This window comes from Delphinapterus leucas, chromosome 20 (genome assembly GCF_059928025.1).
Source record: "Delphinapterus leucas isolate spDelLeu-1000000601 "Yukka" chromosome 20, BTC_Dleu_Yukka2, whole genome shotgun sequence".
Lineage (NCBI taxonomy): Eukaryota > Metazoa > Chordata > Mammalia > Artiodactyla > Monodontidae > Delphinapterus > Delphinapterus leucas.
The window spans coordinates 46,376,569-46,403,363 of record NC_143148.1 but is presented as its reverse complement, the minus strand read 5'-3'; the positions used below and the strand labels follow the sequence as shown (position 1 = coordinate 46,403,363).

General features: G+C 36.7%; 1 protein-coding gene across 6 annotated transcripts in view; it reads right to left on the bottom strand.

Moving 5' to 3' along the window:
• The window catches only part of AP1G1 (adaptor related protein complex 1 subunit gamma 1), a 79,781-nt gene that overhangs the window by 25,662 nt on the left and 27,324 nt on the right, over positions 1 to 26,795 (bottom strand). For all 6 annotated transcript variants that reach the window (XM_089903291.1, XM_022583283.3, XM_089903290.1 and 3 more), the window contains 7 exons: positions 16,136 to 16,260; positions 10,461 to 10,602; positions 8,487 to 8,583; positions 7,235 to 7,311; positions 3,661 to 3,756; positions 3,118 to 3,198; positions 2,819 to 2,917 (listed from right to left, as the gene is read on the bottom strand). In XM_089903291.1, coding sequence (XP_089759417.1) covers positions 2,819 to 2,917; positions 3,118 to 3,198; positions 3,661 to 3,756; positions 7,235 to 7,311; positions 8,487 to 8,583; positions 10,461 to 10,602; positions 16,136 to 16,260 — 717 coding nt within the window. The remainder of the gene's footprint in view (positions 1 to 2,818; positions 2,918 to 3,117; positions 3,199 to 3,660; positions 3,757 to 7,234; positions 7,312 to 8,486; positions 8,584 to 10,460; positions 10,603 to 16,135; positions 16,261 to 26,795) is intronic.

Here is a 26,795-nt window from a genome sequence, read left to right as displayed (position 1 = left end):
TGAAGATAAATGGCTGTGTAGGTTGCAAAACAATGTGAATGTGCTTAATGCCACTGAACTACAGAATTAGAAATGGTTAAAATGATAAATTTTATGTTATGAATATTCTACCACAACCTTTTTAAAAATGAGAATGGTCTCTATACATGAATATAAACTAGCTCCAACATAATGTTTTCACTTAACATGAAATGTGTAAGGTGCAGAACAACCCAGATGACAAAAAGAACTATACACAAATACTGTAGTGTAGTTAGTAAATTTGTTTCTTACAAAGCTATGGGTTAGCAATTATTATACTAATAAATGGTTGAAAGAATGAATAAATTCTTGAGGGAGAGTTTTTCCTTATAGAAGAATTCCAATTATTTAATGAGGAAAAAATGAGGGAAATAGAAAGGTATCATTAGAACACCACCCTAATAACTGTTGCAGACAAGATCCTCTGATGGGTACTGAAACGGTAGGTAAAAGTCTGAGGAGAATAGAATATCTGCATAGTGTCAAAGTGTTTCCTCCAAAATATTATAATTACAAAGGGGAAAAAAAACAATTATACAGTGGAGAGACACCACCTTAACCAAAAGATCAAGCTTAATATCACCAGTAACGAGACAAACAGATAGCAGGTACCTCCTGAGATGAAGCTGAGAAGGGCACACCACTTCTGTGGTAGTCTTGCCAAAAAAGCATAACCTCAAACTAATTATAAGAATGTATCGGGGGCTTCCCTGGTGGTGCAGTGGTTGAGAGTCCGCCTGCCGATGCAGGGGACACGGATTCGTGCCCCGGTCCGGGAAGATCCCACATGCCGCGGAGCGGCTGGGCCCGTGAGCCATGGCCGCTGAGCCTGCGCGTCCGGAGCCTGTGCTCCGCAACGGGAGAGGCCACAGCAGTGAGAGGCCCGCGTACCGCAAAAAAAAAAAAAAAGAATGTATCGGGGTGGGGGGACTTCCCTGGTGGCACAGTGGTTAGGAATCCGCCTGCCAATACAGGGGACACGGGTTCGAGCCTTGGTCCAGGAAGATCTCACATGCTGCAGAGCAACTAAGCCCATTTGCCACAACTACTGAGCCTGCGCTCTAGAGCCCGCAAGCCACAACTACTGAGCCCGTGTGCCACAACTACTGAAGCCCCGTGCCTAGAGACCGTGCTCCAAACAAGAGAAGCCACTGCAATGAGAAGCCTGCATACCGCAACGAAGAGTAGCCCCTGCTCGCCGCAACTAGAGAAAGCCCGCATGCAGCAACAAAGACCCAAAGCAGCTAAAAAATAAATTTAGAAAAAATTTTTAAAAAAAGAATATATCAGGGACTTCCCTGGTGGCGCAGTGGTTAAGACTCCGTGCTCCCAGTGCAGGGGGCCCGGGTTTAATCCCTAATGAGAGAACTAGATCCCACACGCATGCCACAACTAAGAGTTCGCATGCCACAACCAAGGAGCCCGCATGCCACAACTAAGACCTGGCACAACCAAATAAATATATAAATATTAAAAAAAAAAAAGAATATATCAGACAGAGCCAAATTGAGGGACATTCTACAAAGTAACTGATCAGTACTCTTCAAAAGTGTCAAAGTCACAAAAATGAAGGAAAGACGAAGGAAATGTCATAGTTTGGAGGAGACTAAGGAGACATGACAATAAATGCAATGTGGGATCAAGGATTAGTCATCAATAGAAAAACTGGTGAAATCTGAATAAAGTCTGTAATATGGTTAATGGTACTGAACCAATATTAACTTCTTAGTTTTGATAATTATACTACAGTTATACAAGATGCTAACATTAGGGGAAGCTGAGCGAACGGTAATATTGGACTCTGAACTATTTTTGCAACTTTTGTGTAAGTCTAAAATTATTTTAAATAAAAAGTTTTTAAAAGTGGGATAGAAAAGAAATACACATGTACAGACACATTTAAATATGGATAAAATATCTCCAAAAAAAAGTACATTAGAAAATGGTGAGAGTAGCATTAACACATTTACACTACCAAATGTAAAACAGATAGCTAGTGGGAAGCAGCTGCATCAGCTTGGTGCTTTGTGACCACCTAGAGGGGTGGAGTAGGGAGGGTGGGAGGGAGACACAAGAGGGAGGGCATATATGTATACATAGAGCTGATTCACATTGTTAAACAGCAGAAACTAACACCATATTGTAAAGCAATTATACTCCAATAAAGATGTTAAAAAAAAAAAAGAAAATGGTAACCATATTTCCCACTAGAAAAATTGAGAGTCTACACGTGAAAGCTACAGACAGACATCTTCCTCCCTGCATACCTTTTGTACTGTTTGAATTCTTTTGCTTTGTGTTTATTTCTCAAATAAAAATTTAGAGAAATGAATTAACTCAAATATCATGTCTTATTTGAAGTGATTGAGCCCAACTCAAATCATGGCTCTAAAAAAAGCTCATTCAGAAATGCTTCCTTGGGACTTCCCTGGCGGTCCAGTGGTTAAGACTCCCCGCTTCCAATGCAGGGGACATGGGTTCGATCCCTGGTCGGGGAACTAAGATGCCATATGCCACATGGTGTGGTCAAAAAAGAAAAAAAAAAAAGAGAAAGAAAGAAATTTTTCCTTCACTTAACATTATCTATGTATCTAACCATACCTAAGCTCTTCCAATTTCTATTATAATCAATATTAAGCCTTCATTGGAGAAAATGATACTTCAGATACCAAAAAAAAGCACTATACATTCTGCATCATTCTTTACTAAAGTTAATTTCCAAATGGAATTCATTTCCAAAATCCAAGTCAATTATTTTAAATAAAATGTTTAGAGAAAAAAAATTAAAAAGACTTACTCGCAGTCCACTCTCTGACTTAATATCCATGATAGTCAAAACCGTTTCATAAAGAATAGCATTTCCTACATTTTTACTAGTCTCCGTATTAGTGGCAACCTGAAAAGACACAGAGGGTGTTACAAAAGTGACAAAACAATGCTTCCAAAAGATATCCAGAGATAACAGGAGACATTTTGTGACTGATTACAGCCACCAATGAGAAAACACAAATAAAAACTGCTCCATATACTCACAATCATTCTACTCCTTGCTTTACTAAAATGAGTGTTTACTTAAATGCAAGTTTAAGTACTCACCTGTGCTAATATATCATTCATAGCTTCACTTGAGTCATCATCATTTCGTCCTAAAATTCTTAATAACCGCAAAATTCGTACCTAATGTGCAAAATACGACAAATGTCAACAAATTCCGCCTGGCACAAAGGAACTTTGCTTGATATGAAATTCAAATAACTTAAATGAAGTCTTAGATCCCAATAGAAATGGTAAAATTCAAACAGAAGAAATTTAAACATTATCTTTAGAGAAGTTATATATGGTTCTATGTCTTAGTGAAGTCATTAGACAACCCACACTTTGACACTTCACAGCCAAAGGATACCACCACCTGCAGAGCTGTATTATATTGGTAAATCAAGTCTCCATGTAGTATACGATTTGACTATTACAACTATAATTTTACCCTATTAATCTCATACAGAATTGTGTCACTATTCATTTGTTAATGTAATTAGTTTAATCAATTAACTACCAAATCTCTACCCAACACAAACATAAGAGGAAGGAAAAATCTATTCCAAAATATATCATTTATCCAAAACTTTCTTTCGACCTCACCTGCAAAAAGGGGTCACTGATCCCAGAAACATCATGTTCTGGTGAATATCCGGACATGATGAGGTTCTTTAGAATACGAACTAACTGGGGCACAAGCTGGGGGGAAGAGAGATGCATCAAAAAACAGTGAACATCAAAGAATTTCTCATGAATAGGCAGGTAATTTGACTTAGAAAAAGGATGCAAGGGTCTGAGTCCAAGCAAATTCTACTGATACAATATACTACTATACTGTTGATGTTTGATAAATATAACTTAGGAGCATTTTGGCCAAGAACTCAAGAAGGAATATCTGAATTAAAAACAAACCAGATATTTTTACTCCAGAGTTATACATGCAAAGGTACTATAAATAACAGTAGGTTAGAAAGCCTCTGAGAACCAAGTAAAACAGGTACCTATGGGGCATATTGCATTTCTACTTCTATAGGACTTGACACACCAAGGTTGCACAAATATATTCAGTTTTTAATACATTCAACACATGTGGATATAAAATGTTACCACACCCAAAATACTGGTGATTTTATTAAAATTATAGTCTTAAAACAAACTATCTCAAATAGAGAAAAAAATTCTCCCCTCTTAATATTTGGCTAGTTATATCCTTTTCCAACAAACAACAGGGAATACAAAAGCCTCCAACACTGACTAAGTGGAAAAGACACATGAAAAATTGTATCCTTCACTTTAGGAAGACAGCAAGGCCATGAATAACGTCCTTTTCCTATTCTTAACTCATATGACACAATTTTAGGTAAAATTTAATTTCAGCACCTAATTATACATTTGTTGCCTGTCTTATCTCACTGATGAAACTATACGTTCCCTATGGTCAGAATGCCCTTCTTCTTTTTACTCTGTCCATTAGACTGACTGACAGCACATAGTAGAGGCAATTTTACTGCCAAGCTGAGCTTAAAAATGCTTTAAATATTATCATTCATTTCAAACTCTGTTGATCAATCATTTAAGGTTAAAACCCTATTCCAAAATGTTTGCCACAATAAGAACATTTCCAGTCTCTAATACAAACTCAATTTAGCTATATAAACAATTCTAATCACCTAACATTAAGAAGTGTCCAAAGCAAACTGAATCCTATCTCTTTTGGAGGCAGTCAAAACAGCCCCAACTTTGCTGCAACTCAATTATTTTTTTCTCATCATATTTGGATTCCTCCCTACTCTCCAATTCTAAAAGGGGATCAAGATTGAAACAAAAGCCAAGCTCTGCCCAAGGTACACACTCAAAGCATTTACAACACTAAGTCTATTGCTAAATACAAGACAACATAATCTGTGGGAATTTAAATAAGTTTGGCCATAACACTTCAATTAAGCACTTCATAAGTCACCTAAACAAAAATCTAATTTGGACAATTCCAAGATTAAAACAAATCTAAGCTATAATGACCTGTAAATTCTAAACAGAATCCTCATTAAATCTGTCAACTGTGGACAGATTCATATTAGAGGTCAGAATAATATAACTGTATAAACTGCTTTAAAATGTAATAAAACCGGGATCATCTAATTACCAAGCTCTGCACAAAAAGTAGCTCGCCTTGCATACTTCCCAATGGTCTCCTTTTTTGTACTACCCATATCCTCAATTACTTTTTAAAATCTGGTTTCTGGGGACTTCCCTGGTGGTCCAGTGGTAAGGAATCTGCCTTCCAATGCAGGGGACACAGGTTCGATCCCTGGTCAGGGAACTAAGATCCTTCATGCCGCAGGGCAACTAAGCCTGTGCCACAACTACTGAGCTCACGTGCCTCAATGAGAGAGCCCGCATGCCACAAACTACAGAGCCCATGCAGCCTGGAGCCCGCGTGCCACAACTAGAGAGAGAAAAACCCGCACACCACAACTAGAAAGAAGCCCATGCACCACAATGAAGAGACAGTGCACCACAAAGAAAGATCCCACGTGCCACAACTAAGACCTGATGCAGCCAAAAAAAATTAATTAATTATTTTTTTTAAAAAATCTGGTTTCTGTCTCAGAGAAGTCCTTTTTCCTTCAGCTACTAAACTCAGACCACATAAGAGCACCCCGGGACAAAAAGCACAAATGTCTAAGTGTTCTGCATACAAATTCCTGGAACCCAGCTTTATTTTTCCGACAAAAATGCAAGTTACTAAAACTGATGACAAGACAAACAAAATAAAATGACAAAGGGAAAGGCTGCAGCCATGAAAATCAGTTGATGCCCACCCACTCTACCTCAAAAAACTTTTAATATTCCAAAACTTCAAGGCAAGATTGAGGGCAAGTAAGGGGGAAATTAAAGCTCTAAGTCTGAACTGAAAGTTCAGAAGTACGTACGGAGCTTTTTAAAGCATGGGGTTACCCACGCGGCTCTAAAATATCTGCTTCAAGAAGAAGCAGTGTTTGGTGTCAAGGATCCAAACTAATCTGGAACTGCCATCACCAATGGGAAACTGCTCAAAGTTTCTCAAGTGAAGACAAAGGAAAGGCAGAGAAGGAGGCTTACAAATCAGGAAAGGCTGCAACTGAAATCCAAGGCTGACTTTGGAGTCAGGAGTTTAAGTGACAAGACAAAACCTGGACTAGGAAGTTAGCCAAAAATGCTAGGACAAATAACATAGTATTAAGCACAGCTTCAGCATTAGTATATTTTTAAAAGCCACATTTGTGGATGGATACACAAAAGCCACTAAGGACCTAATGCCAGCATGCACCATCTAAAAGAGGGTTAATTCTTACCTTTTCATTCTAACATACAGCAGGATTCCAAACAGACAACAGGAACAAAACATACAAAGCAAGCATTAGGGACAGATACGGGCCTCATACTATTTTATAATAATTTAATCAATACATGAACACCTAAGGGGGCAAAAAAGCCTCCCCAAAAAAGAGCTGCTATTAGAGCTTCACTAGATCTAAAGTACAAAGTAAGCCCAATTTATGGAGTGATCAGCACCCTATAAAAGGAACTGAAATGCATGTAATTACCCAAAGAACAGTCTTTCTCTGAGTCCTCCTTACTAGTCCCTTCTAAACATAAGTGGAGAAAAAAATTTCCACTTTAGAATGCTCTAAGAAAGGGAGGGAGGGACTTAAGAAAGCTAGAGACTTCCATCACTGGAGTCACCACAGCGTAAAATGAATAGTGGGGGACCCTATGTGAGGTAAAAGTAATGTCAAATTTCAGTTTGCAGTTTTCACCTTTAATAAAAAAAATTACCTGCCTTAAACTACATACATATACACACACACACACACACACTTCCTGTGTGTAATCTGACCTCAGGCTACATTTCCTAACTTCAATGTGAAAACAGCAGGTAAAGCACGTGAGAGACTGGTGTGTCTGCCAACAATGAGAGAAGACTTCTATTATGAAAGGGAAAACACTGCACTATTGCCAGTTCTTATATGCCTAAATCTGGCTTCCAGCCCTACCACACAGCAGGGCTGTTTAAGTCCTTTATTCAGCTCCACAGCTTTCTTTCAAAAGAAAATTCATAGGTGAGAAAATCATGTACTTTTCAGGAAAGCCATTTTCAATCAAGAAAGGCTTAGATATACAGAATGGCACCTACCTTTCTGAAATGTGCAAGCATGTCTGGGCTTCGCTCACACATTTCTGTGAGGAGGACTACAGAAGTGTGAAGGACACCTGAAAGAAAAGAACCAATGAAAACTAATAATGAGGCTATATTATTCAACTTCATAGTACAGGGCTCTGAGTTTTGAAGGTCAATTCCAAAAGGATAGCTGCTATTTTTTTTTAATCTCTCAAAGAATCTAAGCATTGAGGTGAATACAAAGAAGGTATTAATAGATACCTGCTGATTTAATACTGGTGATGTCAATCAAAACAGAATATTCTAAAGTTATATGACCAAAATAATTGCTAAAAAATGAGAACCAATACACATGTCTCTACATTTGAGAATATCCATAAAGACATGCTCCTAGTCAATATAAACTGGACATCACCTGCTCCAGACTTAATAAGCTCTTAGCTGAGTTTTGATAGATATTTCAAGAAGAAAAATCTTACTAAGGTTTTAAATTTCCAGATAAAATATACAAAAAACCCAAGGTAGTTGTGAATGACAAAGTAAATTTGCTTGGTCAAGAGTGAGTGAAAAGAATCACACCATACTTTTCACTAAATAATAAATAAGTACCCTAAACATTCATTTGTTCAACAAGTATATTTTGAGTCTTCTAGGCACAGGACTGCATTAATCAAATTAAATACACGTTAACATTTTTTCTCTTAGCATTTAGGACACAAGAATTTTCTTCACTCAGAACTTGTTTCACTGACTTCAAAATAAGAATAAAATGCTCGGTAAAGAACTGCCACATTTCATTTAATTTCTCTCAAGCTTTATAAAAATATATCTGGGTAACCATTACAAATTCCTGTTACAAGTAACCTAAAAGTAGTTTCACAACTCTTACACTACTATGGCAAAGCAATAAAAAAATAACTTTTTCTTCTATTATAAAATAGCCAGGAAATCAAAGGGTTTTACACATGAAAATCAAGGCTAGGATCATTTGTAATTACACTATTACTTAATATAGTATTTTTAATATAGTAAAAGAGGACCAGAAATGAAAAACAACAAGCTTACTGTAAAGGAATCAATCTCTAACTACAAAAACTAGGATATGGGAGTAGAAGAGAGATTCAACCCATTAGCCCTTCCTGGAAAAGTGTCCAAGCACAGTAGAAAGGTGAGTCCACTGCATGAGACAGAAGGCCAACACTGCCTGAAACCTGTTCTCTTTCCCCTTCTTCCTCAGTACTTCATGAGTGCATCTAAATCACATTACCATGGTTCTTTTCATTCAATAAATTTTTTGTTGCTGGTAAGAACATCTCCATAAGTTCAGGAACCTTCCTGATGACATGAACAGCACAAAGTGCTGCCTATAAAAAACATAAAAAGGACAAAAGAAGATTTATTTCAATTAAGTCAGGACAACCAATCTTATAAACAACAAAACCTTATCAACTAGTTCACCTACATGAAAAAAGAAAGGACTTCGGTATCAGATTTATTATTTATCATTATCAGACTTATTAGTTATTAACTGGTTAGGGCTTTCCAACTTATACTTACTGCATTAACGAGAACTTCTAACTCACCTGTCTCTTCGGTCATATATTACCAAATAAGTGGACAAAAGCTTTCTCGACTAGACCATGGTTAAACACAAACTTATCAAACATGCTAAACATAATTTATGTGGAGTTTTGCAAAGTAAAAAATAAAGACTTCATCTGTGATAATCATTCTTCTGAGTAAAAAGACCAAAAGGTTTTATAAAAACATTATGCAATTGAAAGATATATATACTGCAGATGCTTTAAATCTGCTGCTGCTTTTAATAATACCTATACTTTCCCCAATTCACTCTCTACTGAAATCAAGAAAATCATTTGAAAGTTACTTAGGATCTTAGTTAAACGCCTCTCAGTTAGCTAGTCTCTACTGAAGAAACTTGTTCACAGGAAAGAAAGGCATTCAAAGACTGATTTTGGTTAAACGCCCCCACCCCTGGCAAAAGGAACCATAACTACTATTTGTTGGAATTGAATAACATAAAAGTTTAGATACATTAACAAGAAAAGATTTCAGCTAATTCTTCCCATGCTACAGTTGGGGGAAACAATTTTTTTCCTAATCTGTAGGAATTATTTTATTTAATAATTATTAATCTTTATTAATATTTATTTAATCTTTCTGAACAAGAGCAGCCCACACATTTTTTAAGAGAAAACACTGGCTTTGGTCTATAGCCATCATTAACAGTACATGATCCTGGAAAACAGCTTGGCCCTTTCAACAGCTTTGTCTCACACCATTAATACAGAGGCACAATAAACACCAACCAGACGATATTATGTGACTCACTTCTAAAGTCCTAAATTTTACCCTTTGTTTATGAAGGTTTTAGGATTCAAGCACAATAAAAATAACAACAAAATGTTTATATCAACAAATAAAAGCAAATAAGTGAATAAGATCACTGTCTTCCATTACTATTCCATTTAGATATATCAGTTTTAGGAAGTATGTTCTAAATCATTCCCTAATAATTATCTAGGTCCCAATGGAACTGCACTTCCAAGATTCAAAGGCCCTAATACAAAGACATGGGCACTAAAATAAATTTGTAAAGATCTGTTCATTATCGCTTTGTTTAATACCGTTTAGAATCAGGTAACTTAGGAAGTAATTAGGTATGCCATCTAGGGTCCAATAACATTTGCTTGTTTATAAATCATTTCCTTGAAAAATGACGAATTAAGAGAATTAAAGTGTTCACAATCACTTATTAATTGGAGAGTTAAATAGCAATAAAAAAAAAAAAAAAATCACCTCCGGGCTTCCCTGGTGGCGCAGTGGTTGAGAGTCCGCCTGCCGATGCAGGGGACACGGGTTCATGCCCCGGTCCAGGAAGATCCCACATGCCGCGGAGCGGCTAGGCCTGTGAGCCATGGCCGCTGAGCCTGTGCGTCCAGAGCCTGTGCTCCGCAACGGGAGAGGCCACAACAGTGAGAGGCCCGCGTACCACCAAAAAAAAAAAAAAAAAAAAAAAAAAATCACCTCCAAAATTAGTATAAAAAAAGATTTTGATTTATAAACAACTGATTCATATATAATCATTTAAAATACATTTACTGCACAGGGAAAGATAAGTTATATTATCATTTGAGCTTTCAAATATGAATAATCTGCCTTCTCATCTCCATAATACTCCCTAATCCAAACGCATACATTCGGTTTTATGGAAAGTTACCTTTTTTCTTAAGTAAGAGTTGGAGGTTTTCAGGAGTTTCTCTACCTCTCCTGCAAGATCTCTGCACATCTCTGAGGAGCCCATGCAGCCGAGGGTACAAAGTGCTAGCCCCTGTACATACTGCGTGCTATGATTAAGATCACTGCAAAAGAAAGAAGGTGGCAGAAATGAACATGCCCTGCCTGGTGCTCCCCATGAAGAAGCTTCACAATCTAACGAGGTAGCTCTGAACGATTCATGATTTCTCTAATATGGAAAATATTTATTAGGATTATTTTTGCAAAAAGTGTTTATTCTAACTTTATTACAAATTACAACCCAAGAAACTGACTGACATTCTGTTCTACATGCTTGCAACCCAATGTTTCCAAATACCAAAGCAACATAAACTGGACAACATGCTATCTGTTGGATGTTAAAAGACAACTCTCTTTAGGAAACTCAGCAAACCACTGAAAGTAAAAACTAGCAATGACAGAATATGAAGAACAACTGTATATTTAAAAGATTTTAATATGCTCTATTACTAACTACAAAAAAACGTAATACAGTAACCAAAACCTTAAAAAAAATCAGAAAACAATCTCTACTGCTAGAGCATTTAAGATGACTTAAACATCACAACAGAAACACTCTATACTATATACTCTATACTTAAACACTGTATACTCTAAATACTATGCCGTAAGGTCTCTGATCTTATGATATAGTATTAACCTTGATGTTACATTAATTTTTACACTATTTATTCAAAAGAAGAAAAAATTACTAACTAAAAAGATAGCTAATTAAACCATCATAAACTAAGCTAGATGTTTACAGTGAGGCTCAGTATCTAGTGATACAGATACAAAAAATTCTATTTCTAACAGGCATTGATTACTGTACAAAATTATTTCTAAACCAGCCTGAAGTATACTTTCAGAAAAGCTGAAATATTAAAAGCTTGAACCACTAAACTCATTTATATATTATAACCAACTCTTACCATTCAGAAGCTGAATTATTGAGTTATGCTACTTCCACCAGCTTTAAGAGCATTTTAAAATCGTTTAGCTCAGTGGTTCTCAAACTGTGATTAAAGAATCTCTGGAAGTCCCCAAGGCTGTTTCAGGGGGTCCACGAGATACAAACTATTTTCACAATACTAACTCATTATTTGTCAGCTTTACTGACACCCGCACTGACAGTGCAAAGGCAATGGTGGGAAAAACTATGCAATGTTAGCACAAATCAGGGCAGAGGCACCAAATAATAGTAGTCACTGAATACACTGCCACACACTTAGAGTGAAAGAAGGGAGGGAGGGAGGGAGTTTCACTTAATACTGCTCATGACAAAGCAGTAAAAATGATTAGTTTTATTATACCTTGACTCTTTTTTTTTAAGCCACGCCACACGGCTTGCAGAATCTCAGCTCCCTGATCAGGGATTGAACCCGGGCCACTGCAGTGAAAGCCCAGAATCCTAACCACTAGGCCACCAGGGAACTCCCATATACCTTGACTCTTGAGTGCACATTTTTTAACATTCTGCGTGACAAAATGGAAAGTATGCATAAAGTACTTCTGATGCATACTGGAGTAAAGTGGCAATCTCAGAGAAAAGCACTTGTGTATTTCTTTCATTTGCAAGCTAAACTACAAACTAGCTACTTTTAAAATGAACATCATTCTTATTTGAAAAATAACTGACAACTATAATTATTAAGATGTGATTATTTGCCAAACATTTTCTTGAAGAAGAGCCAAGTAACCTTATCACTTCAAGAGCAACAAGTGACAATATTTGTTGCCAATGATAAAATCTAAGCTTTGAAGTGAAAATTAGAATTTTGGAATATTTTTATTGCCACTATGAACCTGACAGTCTATCAATACTTTAAAACTCAGTGAACCAATTTTCTCCAAATGCCTTAAGCATGATGTTTAAAAAGCATGCAAGAGTAAAAAGTTCATTCAAAGTGTAAGACAGACCAATGGGTTTTAATATAACAAAGAACCAAACTTCACTGATATGGTTTCAGACTCCACATTGTAATTAACCCTAAAGAAACTACCACTTATGGAGTTGTGATATACTATCATAGAACATTATCCATAGTTAATCTGAAAGGTTATTAAAGTCCTCTTTCTTTTTTAAACTACATTATCTGTGAAAGGCTAGATCTTCTTCATATACTTAATCAAAACGTAACATAAGAAACTGAATGCAGAAGCAAATATGAGCATCTAGCTTCTAGCTTCCATTAGGTTAGATATTAAAGAGATTTACAAAATTGTAAAATAATGCCATTCTTCTCACTGAAATTGTTCTTGTTCTGAAAAATAGTTTTTCATAAAAAAATTTATTTCTGTTAACATTGTAATGGGTTCATTATTGGTCATTTTATTTTTATTTATTTTGGGGGGTGTAATTTTAAATGAACTAATAAATGGTTTTAGGCTTCCCTGAAGAACAAAGAAAGGAAAGGAAACAGAAGGTAAAGTGTCAATCAGTCAGGTTTGCTATTGTCTACCAATTTGAATATTTAAGGTAAAAATTACTGATAAAGTTTAACTTAACTATGGCTTTACCATTTAGTGTCCTAGTTCCCAAGAGTACTTAGTTGACTCTTCAATCATTTTTCAATGATTAAGAATATTTGCATAATGCAAGCTCTTAAAGTATTATATTTAATTTTTAAAGATTTAATTCCAAGATCATTAATGTCAGAGTTTTTCTAGGCCAATGAACAATGAGGTAAACATTCATCATTAAACAGAAAAACTGTTGGTACATATGATGCCCCATAAGCAAAATGCAAAAAAACCTCACAAATAAAAAGACCCATTCATTAACAGATTAAAAAAACACACAGGGTACTTCCCCGTGGTCCAGTGGTAAAGAATCCGCCTTCCAGGGCTTCCCTGGTGGCGCAGTGGTTGAGAGTCCGCCTGCCGATGCAGGGGACATGGGTTCGTGCCCCGGTCCAGGAAGATCCCACATGCACGGAGTGGCTAGGCCCGTGAGCCATGGCCACTGAGCCTGCGCGTCTGGAGTCTGTGCTCCGCAAGGGGAGAGGCGACAACAGTGAGAGGCCCGCGTACCGCAAAAAAAAAAAAAAAGAATCCGCCTTCCAATGCAGGGGACGCGGGTTCAATCCCTGGTTGGGGGACTAAGATACCACATGCCACAGGGCAACTAAGCCCATGCACCACAACTACTGAGCTTGCGTGCCTCAATGAGAGAGCCCACATGCCGCAAACTACACAGCCCAGGCACCCTGGAGCCCATGCACCACAACTAGAGACAGAAAGAGAGAGAAAACCCATAGGCCACAACTAGAGAAGACCACATGCCACAACGAAGATCCCGCACCACAATGAAAGATCCCACATGCCTCAACGAAGACCCCACGTGCCGCAACTAAGACACGACGCAGCCAAAAAAATAAAGAAAATAAATTAAAAAAAAAAAACTGAATTATCCGAAGCCCTTTAACTGAGCTTAAACTTAAGTGCCAGATCAATTCCCAACTACTATTAGCTCTCTCCTAAATTCACTTGGGGCTTAGCTGGGTCTCATGAAAATTAAACACCAAGATTCCTTATTTGCCTGTATGCCTATTCTTCAATTTTTATCAAGCTACAAACCTATACTTGAGTTTGGTATTAAGTCTCTAATATGAACTTGCTGCTAGGCAGAACTGCCAAATTATCAACATATGATTGAAGGCTTGAATAATAAGGGCACAGAGCAGGCAAGAGCAAAAATTAAAGAAACTTTCAGAGGTCTGTCCAGAATAAATATGTAAAGTCACATTAAACATCTAAAATGTAAACTCCACGACACCAAGGATTCATGTCCATTTTTTTCATTCTCCATCCCCAAAGCTCATAACACCTCCTGGCATACAACAGGTATACAATAAATATTTGTTGAATAAATGAATCAACTTAGTATTTTCATTATTAATATTTATTTCAAGGGCAAAAAGAACAAGATTCTCCCAAGTTAAGTCACAGAGTCAATGTATTTACATGACACACTCTATATTTACAAGCAATCATAATTCTCATTTTGAAATTTTTCATTATTCATTGGGAAATTTTAAATTATAATTTTTACCACAGCAAAATACATGAGTTCAGTGTCTTCAAATTGATCACCTATACCCCCCTGATTCTACTTTCTGTCAAATACAGAAATACTATAAATGAAAAAGAAATCTAAAAAAGGAGATTAAACCAATAGACAAACCAAAACCAAATCAAAACAAACCAAAAAGTACCTTTGATCAATATGGCCATCAGAGCTTCCATAACTTTCTTTTTTTTTTCTTAAATTTATTTATTCTATTTATTTATTTTTGGCTGTGTTGGGTCTTTTTTGCTGCACGCGAGCTTTTCCTCTAGTTGGCGGCGAACGGGGGCTACTCTTCATTATGGTGTGTGGGCTTCTCATTGCGGTGGCTTCTCTAGTTGCAGAGCATGGGCTCTAGTCACGGGGGCTTCAGTAGTTGTGGCTCGCGGGCTCTAGAGTGCAAGCTCAGTAGTTGTGGTGCACGGGCCTAGTTGCTCCGCGGCATGTGGGATCTTCCCGGACCAGGGCTCGAACCCATGTTCCCTGCACTGGCAGGCGGACTCTTAACCGCTGCGCCACCAGGGAAACCCTAAAACTTCCATAACTTTCTAAGAGAAATTTATTATAAGAGAGATACTGAGGGGCCTTCCCTGGTGGCACAGTCGTTGAGAATCCGCCTGCCAGTGCAGGGGACATGGGTTCGAGCCCTGGTCAGGGAAGAGCCCACATGCCGCGGAGCAACTAAGCCCATGCGCCACAACTACTGAGCCTGTGCTCTAGAGCCCGCGAGCCACAACTACAGAGCCTGCGAGCCACAACTACTGAGCCCGCGTGCCTAGAGCCCGTGCTCCACAACAAGAGAAGCCACTGCAATGAGAAGCCCGCCCACCGCAACGAAGAGTAGCCCCCCCTCGCTGCAACTAGAGCAAGCCCGCGCGCAGCAACAAACACCCAACACAGCCAAAAATAAATAAATAAACAATAAATAAATTTTAAAAAAAAAAGAGATACTGAGAACTGTTAATTCCCTACTCACAGGTCCTCTAATTTCTCCAGAATGGCAAGCATTAACTTTGTAAGTTAAACACATAACTGGACTAGTAAATCAGTAAAGCACCCATTAGAGAAAAAAGGACTTATACACAAAAATTCACAGGGCTAAATATAATTCCCAGCAACTGAAATCTGGGACTAGACTGCTGACAAACAAGGCCTCTCTTTTTACCTTTAAATGGTATTTATTAAGAATATACACTGGTAATTATTTAATAAACACAGTGTTTCATTACTCATGGTATTCAAAAAAATATATGATAAGAAAGCTTAGATTTACCAATGCTCTTTCTATTCTATGAAAGTCCAAATGCTTATTCATGGCTAAATAGTTGCTATGACTCAAGATGTACAGCAATACCTTCAGTTAAATTATCCCCTACAGAAGTTTTAATCCTTTGCTTAGCCTCTTTACATATAAGCTATAGAACCAAAAGCAGCTCAAATACATTCTAGACAGTAAATATAAAATCAATAAATAGAAGCTTTTTATGTCTTATTATAAAAAAGACCTAAAAGTACAAAGTAGTTATTGGAAGAAAGAAATTAAGACTTACTTCTTGATACAGTTGGTCATGAGAAGATGGACATCTTGTCTTTCATCTAACAGCAGCATTGCCCCTAAATAGCCAATGCGTTTGTCTGTGAATTTTTGAGAGGCGATAAGCTTGAGGCACTCCAACTACAAATAAAAAATAAATAAATAATTTTTAAAACGAAAGAAAAAAGGAAAAGAAAAAAATTAAGAAATTGCTACCATAATCAGGAAAGCAATGTTTTTAACCCAGAGTCAATGGTTAACTAAAGTACATAGTTATAACCTGTATCATCAAACCACCTAAATAAAAGGCAAAGGTTTAAGATCATTCAATATCTTGATCATAATAATCAAGTTCTGGAATAGATCATCTTGTCAAGGTCCTATGGTATCTGCCATCCAAATAATCTGTGAAGTTTACCTTAGATCTACATATTCATACAAACTACTAAAGTGTTGTCATAAAGTTTTAATAAACCTAATTCCTAATTTAATTCCCAGGTTATATTAAACGAGCACCAAGCTCATGTGTGTATTTAATGTCTGGTTCCTATTGTGAATATCAAAAACTCAGTTAACTGGAAACATACCAAGGTGCCAAACAGTGTCCTAAACACCAGGAATGTACAACTGAAGAAGAGATAGACAATAACTAACTTTAACATAATGTGGAAAGTGCTACATTTAGGGCTCGAACCAAGTACTATGGAGAGGTGAGGTTTTAGAAATCAAATACCGAAGTAAACAAACACACACAAGCCAGAGGAAAACCCAGTAATGGAATTAACCTAAAATGTTTTATATGATCTCTTCTTTACATAATTCTTCTTTACACAATCCTCAGAGCTTAAGAGTCCGTGTAGTTATTTACAATAGCCAAGACATGGAAACAAGCCAAGTGCCCATCAACACGATTGGTTTAAGATGTGGTGTGTGTATGTGTATAAAAATATATATGTATATATACATATAATGGAATATTAGTCATAAAAAAGAATGAAATAGTAACGTTTGCAGCAACATGGATGGACCTAGAGATTATCATATTAAGTGAAGTAAGTCAGAGAAAGACGAACGTTATATGATATCACTTATATGTGGAATCTAAAAAATAATACAAATGAATCTACTTACAAAACAGAAGCAGACTCAGGAAATAGAAAACTTATGGTTACCAAAGGGGAAAGAGAGAGGGAGAGGGATAAATTAGGAGTAATTAACAGATACAAACTACTACACATAAAATAGATAAGGAACAAGGATTTACTGTATAGCACAGGAAACTATATTCAATATCTTGTAATAACTTATAATGGAAAATAATCTGAAAAAATATATATATATATAAAAAACTCAATCACTTTGCTATACGCCTGAGACAATATTGTAAATCAAGAATACTTCAATTAAAAAAAAAAAGAGTCCTTGTATTTAAACAGTTTGTCTCTCTACTTAGCCTTTCTTGAACATCACAGTCACTCTGATATACTTGATCATTCCATCTTGACTAACATGGAAGAGGCCAAACATTCCCTCTCGGGCAGTGGTTTACAAAGGGCATACACAAGTTAGGCTCTTCAAGAGGGGTTTTTCAAACTATGCTCCCATTTAGAATCACTGTATTCCAAGGAAAGGGGCTCAGATGCAGACTGGTGTAGACAGGAATGTAAGATCACATGAGACTACTTCCCATACGAATCTGCCTGTAAGTATGAAAGTCAAACTGAGAAATGTAAAAGAGTTTACAAATAAACCTGTTTCGAGCTATCTAAAAACTGCTCTCTCAATGTACCTACAATGAAAACACCTAAAGGTTGTGAGATGACTACACCATCATGAGCAAGTCAAAGAAGCCTCAAAGGGAGAATAACCAGGATCCCAAGGAAAACTGAAATGCCTCTGAGATCAACAAAGATTATCTAACAACCCTTCCCTTCCGTCTACACATTCAATTTAAATTTCAAAAACAACTTCTGAAATAGAAGATGTTTATAGTCATTCTTACAATGTCAGCAGAAAAATTACTGCTGAGGTGAATGAGAAAATCACAAGTTAAAATGTTGTTAGAAAAATCTTTCTCTTTTTCAAACTGAAGGTTTTTAAATCTTCCCATTTAATCATTCTATAAATAAATATTTTAGCAGTAGAAGAAAATGTTCTAAGAATCAGGTATCACTGAAATGTTTATCATCCTCACTGAATCATGCTTCAGGCAAACAGCAAGCATTACACAAACTATCCAAATTTTTTTTCTTAAGGTGAACTAATGAGAAGGACACTCAGGCATTAATATTACTTCATATTTTTAAAGGCCAAGTTTTAAGACAGTCACACTAAAAGTCATTGATGACTGGTGAGTACAATTTGTTGCTTTTTGTGACAGCTGTTAAAACTTACCTAATAACTAAATAGCCAAAAGAGAAACTAAAATTAAAGGGACAAATACTAAATTAATTCTTTTCTAATATTTCCTGTTGGTACAGTGACTTTGCTCTAAGAATGAGCTGCTTTTTTTTTTTGAAGGTGACAAATTTGCAGGGAAAATACAAGATTATATACTGGAAATGGCCTCTGAAATACATACTCCAGTGAAGGATTAACTCTGATCACACTTACAGTGGCCAGCAAACAGAGCTCAGACTGTACTACGTGTCATCATTAAAAGTGTTATCAAGGTTTTCAAATGTTGAAAAAGAAAATGATTGGAGGAGAATACAATGGGATGTCAGTAAATGTGAGGAGAGGGCATCCACTTTTGAGCAGCAATCACTAAAAACACAACTCAACACTTACATGAGTTACAGAACAGAAAAAAAATAGTAACCAATTAAATGTATCTACCCCTTAGACAACAACCTCAACTTCCATCTAGTACTACTGCTCCTCACTTAAAGCTACTTGAAACTGCCACCTGAAACACTGCTACCCCACAAATCTGGCTTTAAATCCACCATAAACAGTCCACCACCAAGGTAACAGAAAACTTTTGCTTTTACCCCAAACTCTGCGAGCAAAAGATAAATGACAAACTTGGAAAAAATATGTGCAACTCATTTCACAGACACGAAATCCTATACAACAGGATTCTACAAACTTATTTTTAAAAAGGCCAACAATGGGGCTTCCCTGGTGGCCCAGTGGTTGAGAGTCCGCCTGCCAATGCAGGGGACACGGGTTCGTGCCCCGGTCCGGGAAGATCCCACATGCTGCAGAGCGGCTGGGCCCGTGAGCCATGGCTGCTGAGCCTGTGCGTCCAGAGCCTGTGCTCCGCAACGGGAGAAGCCACAATAGTGAAAGGCCCGCGTATCGCCAAAAAAAGACCAACAACGAATATAAAAAGTCAAAGAATTTGAACAGACAGTTCAAACTAAGAAATAATTCAAACATACAAAATGAAGTTCAATCTCCTCATAAAACAAATGCAAACCCATCTAAGAAAATTAACTAAAACATCATTGACCTGTACACCTGAAAAGGGTGTGTTATATGATATGCAAAATATGATTCAATGAAGTTATTAAAAAAGAAAAAGAAATACAAATCAAAACCATATTGAGATACCACTTTTTAACCTATTATATTAGCAAAGATAAAAAACTGTCATAACAGTGCAAGGACATTAGTAATGGCAGTATAAACTGGCACAAGATGCAGTAAGAAAGATTTGGTCTATCTAAATTACAAACACACATACCCCCCTTTGACTCAACAAATCCACTTTTAGGAACTTACAATGCATTTATATTCACACATGAGCAAAATAATGGATATTATTCCATTGTAGTATTACTTTAAACAGTAAGATTGGAAACAAATGTCCATTAATAAGATATCAGTTAAATAGATTCACACATATAACAGAATATTATGCTGTATTTACTACCATGAGCATGTCAATAAAGTTGGAAAAAAATAAGTACAAGGAAGCTTATATATTGGTATGGGTTAATCTTCAAGACAGATTAATAAGTGGACAGTGCATACAGTATGTTACAATATATTTTTCGAAGAGGCGAGAATATACATGTCCATTGCCTGGAGATGTATAAAATGTCTCTAGAAGTATAGTCAAGAAATGAATACCACAAGTTGCCTATAAGGAAGGAAACTAAGTGATTGGAAGAGGATAGAAAGCAGAGTTTTCATCATATATCCTTTTGTATCCTTTAAATTTTGCATCGATGAACTGTCATTATTTATTTCAAAGATAAATAATATTGGGCTGGGAGAGAAAAACTGCAGAATAAAGAGAACTTACATCTAACTTGTAGTTAGAAAAGTTAATACAATAATATTATAATTAAAAAGGAAAAAAACAACTGAAATCATTTGTTCCCCCTCCAAAGTTACACATATATTTCAAAAAATAGCAAAAAAGCATTTGAGTCTTGGAATCATTTCATGAAAAAGCCTTTGAAAAATTTAAGAAAATCATATGAAAATATAACTCAGTAAATGGAAACTACCTTTTAAAGATAACTTAAATTCATAATGAGCAATTACTGTGCTATTCTATCATACCCGCGATGCCGTAGGAACATGTTAAGAAGTATGCTCCCTTCTTATCTCTATTCCCCACAAGGGCTGTGCTCTTTTCTGCTGACAGTTATTTTGTATTCTTCACCTACTATCAATTTCTTCCTTAACAACCGGTCTTAATATATTGATACTTGCTTATCCACAGCAACCTTCTCCCTCTCCCCCCACCTACATCCCAAAGGGTTGACTGTGGTAACTCTTTGCTACTCACTGATTTTTTTATATTTATTTTCCAAGTGTTTTGAGACACTGTGGTTTTCCTTTAATTTAGAAAGCTCCTGCTGTGTCCAAACCAATGTGCTAGTCATTCTCACTGACACACAGAAGGACACATAAAAGAAAACCAGCATTTGAATATTTATCATAAAATATGATAGATATATACCGTGACAGTCATGCACAAGCTACTGTGAAAACAAAGTAGGAAGGCCACCCAATTCAGGTTAGAAACTAAGAAAACATCTGAGAAAGGTTTCTATCTCTTTATATAACACTTAGTGGAACAGAAAGAAACCAGTTAGGAGCTTTGCCTCTCTTATCCTGGTTCTAGCTAAGAGACCTAAGTGAGTTATTTCAACAATCTGGGCCTAGTTTCCTTATCACTTAGGTAACCGAGCCACATCATGGAAGACAGCGCCCTAACAGCTGTCCTACACTCCATGTCTTCCAAGGCAAATAGTCCCTAATTCTCTCCAGCTGATCCTTGAACTTTTCTCAGAATATTTTCTCAGCTGAAGCATTCCAGAGGGCCATAAGCAACAAGCCTTAAGGGACTGAAGTTATCAGCCTCCTTTAGAACAAATACAGTGCCTTAAAAATCACTAATCAAAATCACCTGGGAGGGTTCTAAGATTTTTTTTTTTTTATATATATATATATATATATATATATATATATATATGTGTGTGTGTGTGTCACCCCCAGGATATTCTGATGGAGTAGATTTGAGAGAAAGCCTAACAACTTAATTTTTACATACTTTTTCTAGATGACTCAATGCTCCAATTTTCCTTGAATTTCAAAGCAATTTTTTTTTTTTATTTTTTTTATTTTTTGTGGTACGCGGGCCTCTCACTGTTGTGGCCTCTCCCGTTGCAGAGCACAGGCTCCGGACGCGCAGGCCCAGTGGCCATGGCTCACGGGCCCAGCCGCTCCGCGGCATGTGGGATCTTCCCGGACCGGGGCACGAACTTGTGTACCCTGCATCGGCAGGCGGACTCTCAACCACTGCGCCACCAGGGAAGTCCCTCAAAGCAATTTTTAATAGGAGAACTTTACCAAGTTTCTGGCCTTGTTACGTTTTTCTGAAGCAAGTACAAATATATTGCCTTTTATCAGCATTTAATCTGGTTGCCCTTTAGAAAAAGCTGCACTCATTTTGTTAGCTTTTAGAACAATTTCCCAAAAGGTCAAATGCACATATACATTTGCTTTTAATTTAACATTGAGCTTTATGATGTGAACAATCATCTTGATGAAAAGATGCAATTAAAATATTGTAAACATTAACGGATCTGCAACTGATTGGTTAGGTCTTAGTTACTTGTATTTCATTTTAATGCTCAGAAATAACTTTCCAGTTTATACACATACACACATACACACACACACACACTCACTCACTCACACACACACAATTTTTGAAGAACAAGATTATAACTGCTTTACCACTGTGTAGCTTGGCAACATAAAATCTATATGGACCAGAGCCTGTTTTTTCATTCTTCTGGCATTAACATTCCTATTGTATCCCTTTTTTTTTTCTCTTGAGAAAATTTATCATGAAATATTTTACTCAAAAATTTGACCCACCAACGAGCTTTATCAAATCTTAACATTTTACCCTATTTATTTTAATAAATTTAATATTACAAATTCAACTGAATCCCTCTGAATATCCCTCTCTCTATCCCAGGACTGACCAAAACTCAAAACTGCTGTTGATCATTGTCATGTCATGTCCTTAGCTATACATGTAGAGACAATTGTTTCTGAATGTTTTAAACTTTACACAAAGTATCATATTGTATTCCTGCTCTTTTCACTCAACATCTTTTGAGCACTACTCACATCCAGACAAGAAGCTCTAATTCAGTCATATTCATTGCTACAGAGTATCCCATGTATGAATATACAACTTACCTATTTATTTTTTAAAATAAATTTATTTATTTTATTTATTTTATTTTTGGCTGTGTTGGGTCTTCGTTGCTGCACGTGGGCTTTCTCTAGTTGTGGCAAGCGGGGGCTACTCTTCATTGCGGTGCGCGGGCTTCTCATTGCCGTGGCTTCTCCTGTTGCGGAGCACAGACTCTAGGCACGTGGGCTTCAGTAGTTGTGTCACACGGGCTCAGTAGTTGTGGCTCACGGGCTCTAGAGCGCAGGCTCAGCAGTTGTGGCACACAGGCTTAGCTGCTCCGTGGCATGTGGGATCTTCCCGGAGCAGTGCTCAAACCCATGTCCCCTGCATTGGCAGGCAGATTCTTAACCACTGCGCCACCAGGGAAGCCCAACTTACCTATTCTTTTTGTGGAGATACAGATTGTTCCCAATGCTTTCCTAACAGAAACAAAACTACAATGAACACTTATAAAACGTCTCTTTTTAAACAGACAAGGAGGCTTGATCAGATTCAGGTTTATCAGTTTTTCTTTTGTTTTGATTTAGCAAATATAATTCACAGGTGGTGGTATGAACTTTCATCAGGAGGCATATAATTATTTCTGGTGGTTGTCTCTCCTGTGACATGAGCAGCACCGACGATCATCAGGAATTGCAAAATGGTAATATCCTAATTCTTCCATTCCTTCTTCATTAGCTGGATTATTCCTCTAAGGAGCAATTTCTCTATGTATACCATTGGATCACCAATAGTTCCTTCAGAAGGAACTTAGCAATAATTCCTTTACAAGGAACTACTGGTAAGGAAAGGCAGGATAAATGTTTGTTTCTTTCATTTATCAGTTTTCAAAATAATGAGTCAGTTCCCTAGTATCCTCCAAAGATGACCAATGAAGTTTTCAAAAAATTTTTTAATTATTATGAACTCACTGATATAAACTTACTTGGTATGTTTAAACTACAATTATTACTTTTCTTAAAAGCTCAAACTTTCTCATTTTGAGGCATGACAGCCTCCTCTTGTGGCTACCATATCCTTTTAAAATGACCTCTGTAGTTTTTCTTGACTTCTGGTGCAGTACAACAGTCCAAGCTTATTTTGTACATTTCCTGCCCCAGATTTGGGATCAGCCATCTTTCTAATGGGCCTGACCCTTTTAGAATAAAAGGGTATTTGGAGACCACAATCTGAGCTTAAGTGTGCTCAAGGCAAGGATGCCTACTATCACCTCTTCTTTTCAATATTGTTCTACATGTACAGTATAATAAGGAAATAAGAAAATGTTTAAGGATGGAAAAGGAAGGGAACTGCCATCATTTGCAGACAGTATTGTTGACCATATGGAAACAATAGAGTCCACAGGGACTCTTAGAACTAAGTAATGTTGCTAGGCAGATAAATAGACAAAAATCAATTGTATTTCTATATACCTACAACATAATTATTAAAAAATTTAAAGAATGCTATTTCCAATAGGAACAAGAGCTCCAAGGAACCTAGCAGTAAGTTTCACCAAAGATGTGTAAGACCTTATGGAGAATACTGTAAAACTTTATTAGAGAACCTAAGGAAGTGAAATGCTATACTATACTATATTGATGGAGAGGAAGACTATTGCAGACAGGTAATTGGGTACAGCAGGCCAGGATGGAACTGGGGAGAAACAGAATGCATGCCCAGCCTGGAGAAGGTCCCTAGCCTACTACTACCATGTGAAAATGTGGATCCAGTGTTGCCAAATCCTCTGACTTTCTCAGAGAAACTAGAAATCCAGATTTCCATGAGAAGTTCTTTGATTTTTATACATAGGCAGCAAACTCAAAACAATTTTAAGTACTGTGCAGGACAAACAAAATACATCCGTGAAGAATTTGGGCCCTGAGTCACCATTTTCTACTCCTGCAATCTACCCACTTCTTCAGATATTCAACTTTATTTCTGGGTTGTGTTTAAGCCAGACTCGTGAAAGGTTACACACCCTACAGGAAATCTATCATTGCTTTTGTTGTAAAAATGTTGAGGATATTGTCTCTTACATTACTAAAAGAGCCCTAAATAAAAGACCCACGAAAGAACATCCCTTTTAGAATTCAGTGCTTTTCCTAAATTTTGTTTGCTGTCCCTTAGGAAATGGTAAAATTGGTAATGTCTGACAGTTTTTTAAGAACAAAACATAAATGTTTAACATTTATTAATTTAATTAACCTTTAGAATAACCCTATAAAGTAGTATCACGAATATCCCCGTTTTACATATGAGGAAACAAGAAAGGTTAATAGGTTCTTGCTCAAAACCACACAGAGAGCAAAGTAACAAAGCCAATTCACATCGAGGCAGTCTGGTTCCCGCAGCTGTGCTCTTAAATTCTAGTAATAACAACCACATAACTGAATCTTTTTTTTCTTGCCTGAGCTGCCTCCCTAACAGCAACTACACAGGCCTTGTGTTCTGAATTCTTCCTTCTCCTAACTCTTACCTTCTACTATTCTTTTTCCCTTTTAAATAGATGCTGGTAACATAGGCCATCTCAAATCCTTTTTACTGCAAGGCAGGGCTAAAATAATTAACTTAATACAAATAGCTATTTATAGATTTAAACTAAACACAAAGAATGAATAGGTTTTAGAGTTATACAAGGTTGAGTCACTTAAGTCTAAACTCTAAATTTCTAAACACTAAACTCTAAATTTCAGTTTAAACAAGTCACTTAAACTCTAAATTTCAGTTTCCTCATCTGTACTATGAGGATACTATCTACCTCATGGGTTTTATTGTAAAATTTAAATAAGACTCTTAAAATATGGTTATTAGAAATTTTTAAATTATACATCTGGCTCATATTTAATTTCTGTTGTACAGTATCATGTTAGATACTGCAGTGAAAAAGAAACAGGTGAAATTAGCTTTAATAATATATTTTATTCAGCCCAATATATCTAAAATATCATTTCAACATATAATCAGCATATAAATTGTTAGCTATTTTACATCTTTCCTTTGTACTAAGGCTTCTAAATACAGTATGTATTTTACACTTACAGCACATCTTAATTTGTACACTACATATCCATCAGAAATATGTGAACTGTATTTAGATTTCATAAAACTCACAACTGATAAATAGATTCACATACCCAAGTTTTAAAACATATTTAAAAGTTTTCCAATAACTGCATCAAGTACCCACCCAAAATTTATTTTCCTTTAATATTCACCTCAGTGGAACTAGCCACATTTCCAAAGACCAGTGGCTATACAACTAGTGGCTATCATAATGAACAGTGCACATCTAACAAATAAAATGCAATTAAAGGCTGGCTGTTTTCACACATAATTAAATGAAAATGACACTGTGATTCATACATGCAGGAGAGAGAATCTTGATAGGAATCTTTTTATGGGTACATTATAAAGGCAATTCCAATGGGTAGGGTACCAAAGTACTGACACGGATAGGCCCGTGACTTATTCAGAGGGAATGTTTGAATTCCCTTATTCCCTTATCCAAACAGAATGAGGGCCTTAAAATTATGATTCCTATTCCCACTCAGAAAAATCTTTATTTTTTTGTATCAAAACTTTCCTTGAGTGTGAACACTCTCCGCCTAAGACTTAAATGTTTTATCTAATTAAGTTCCGAAACACCTAGACAGACCTGAAAAGCAGTTTTATTTAAACATGTTATAAAAAGAAATCTTAGAGATATATAGAGAAAGCTCCTTTACAAAATGAAATATCACCAAAGTCTATCCTATGATTTTAAATTCAAGAGTTTGTCTTTAAAGTACACCCTTTGGGGTTTCCCTGGTGGCGCAGTGGTTGAGCGTCCGCCTGCCGACGCAGGGGATACAGGTTCGTGCCCCGGTCTGGGAAGATCCCACATGCCGCGGAGCGGCTGGGCTCGTAAGCCATGGCCGCTGAGCCTGCGCGTCAGGAGCCTGTGCTCTGCAACGGGAGAGGCCACAACAGTGAGAGGCCCGCGTACCACAAAAATAAGTAAATAAATAAATAAATAAAG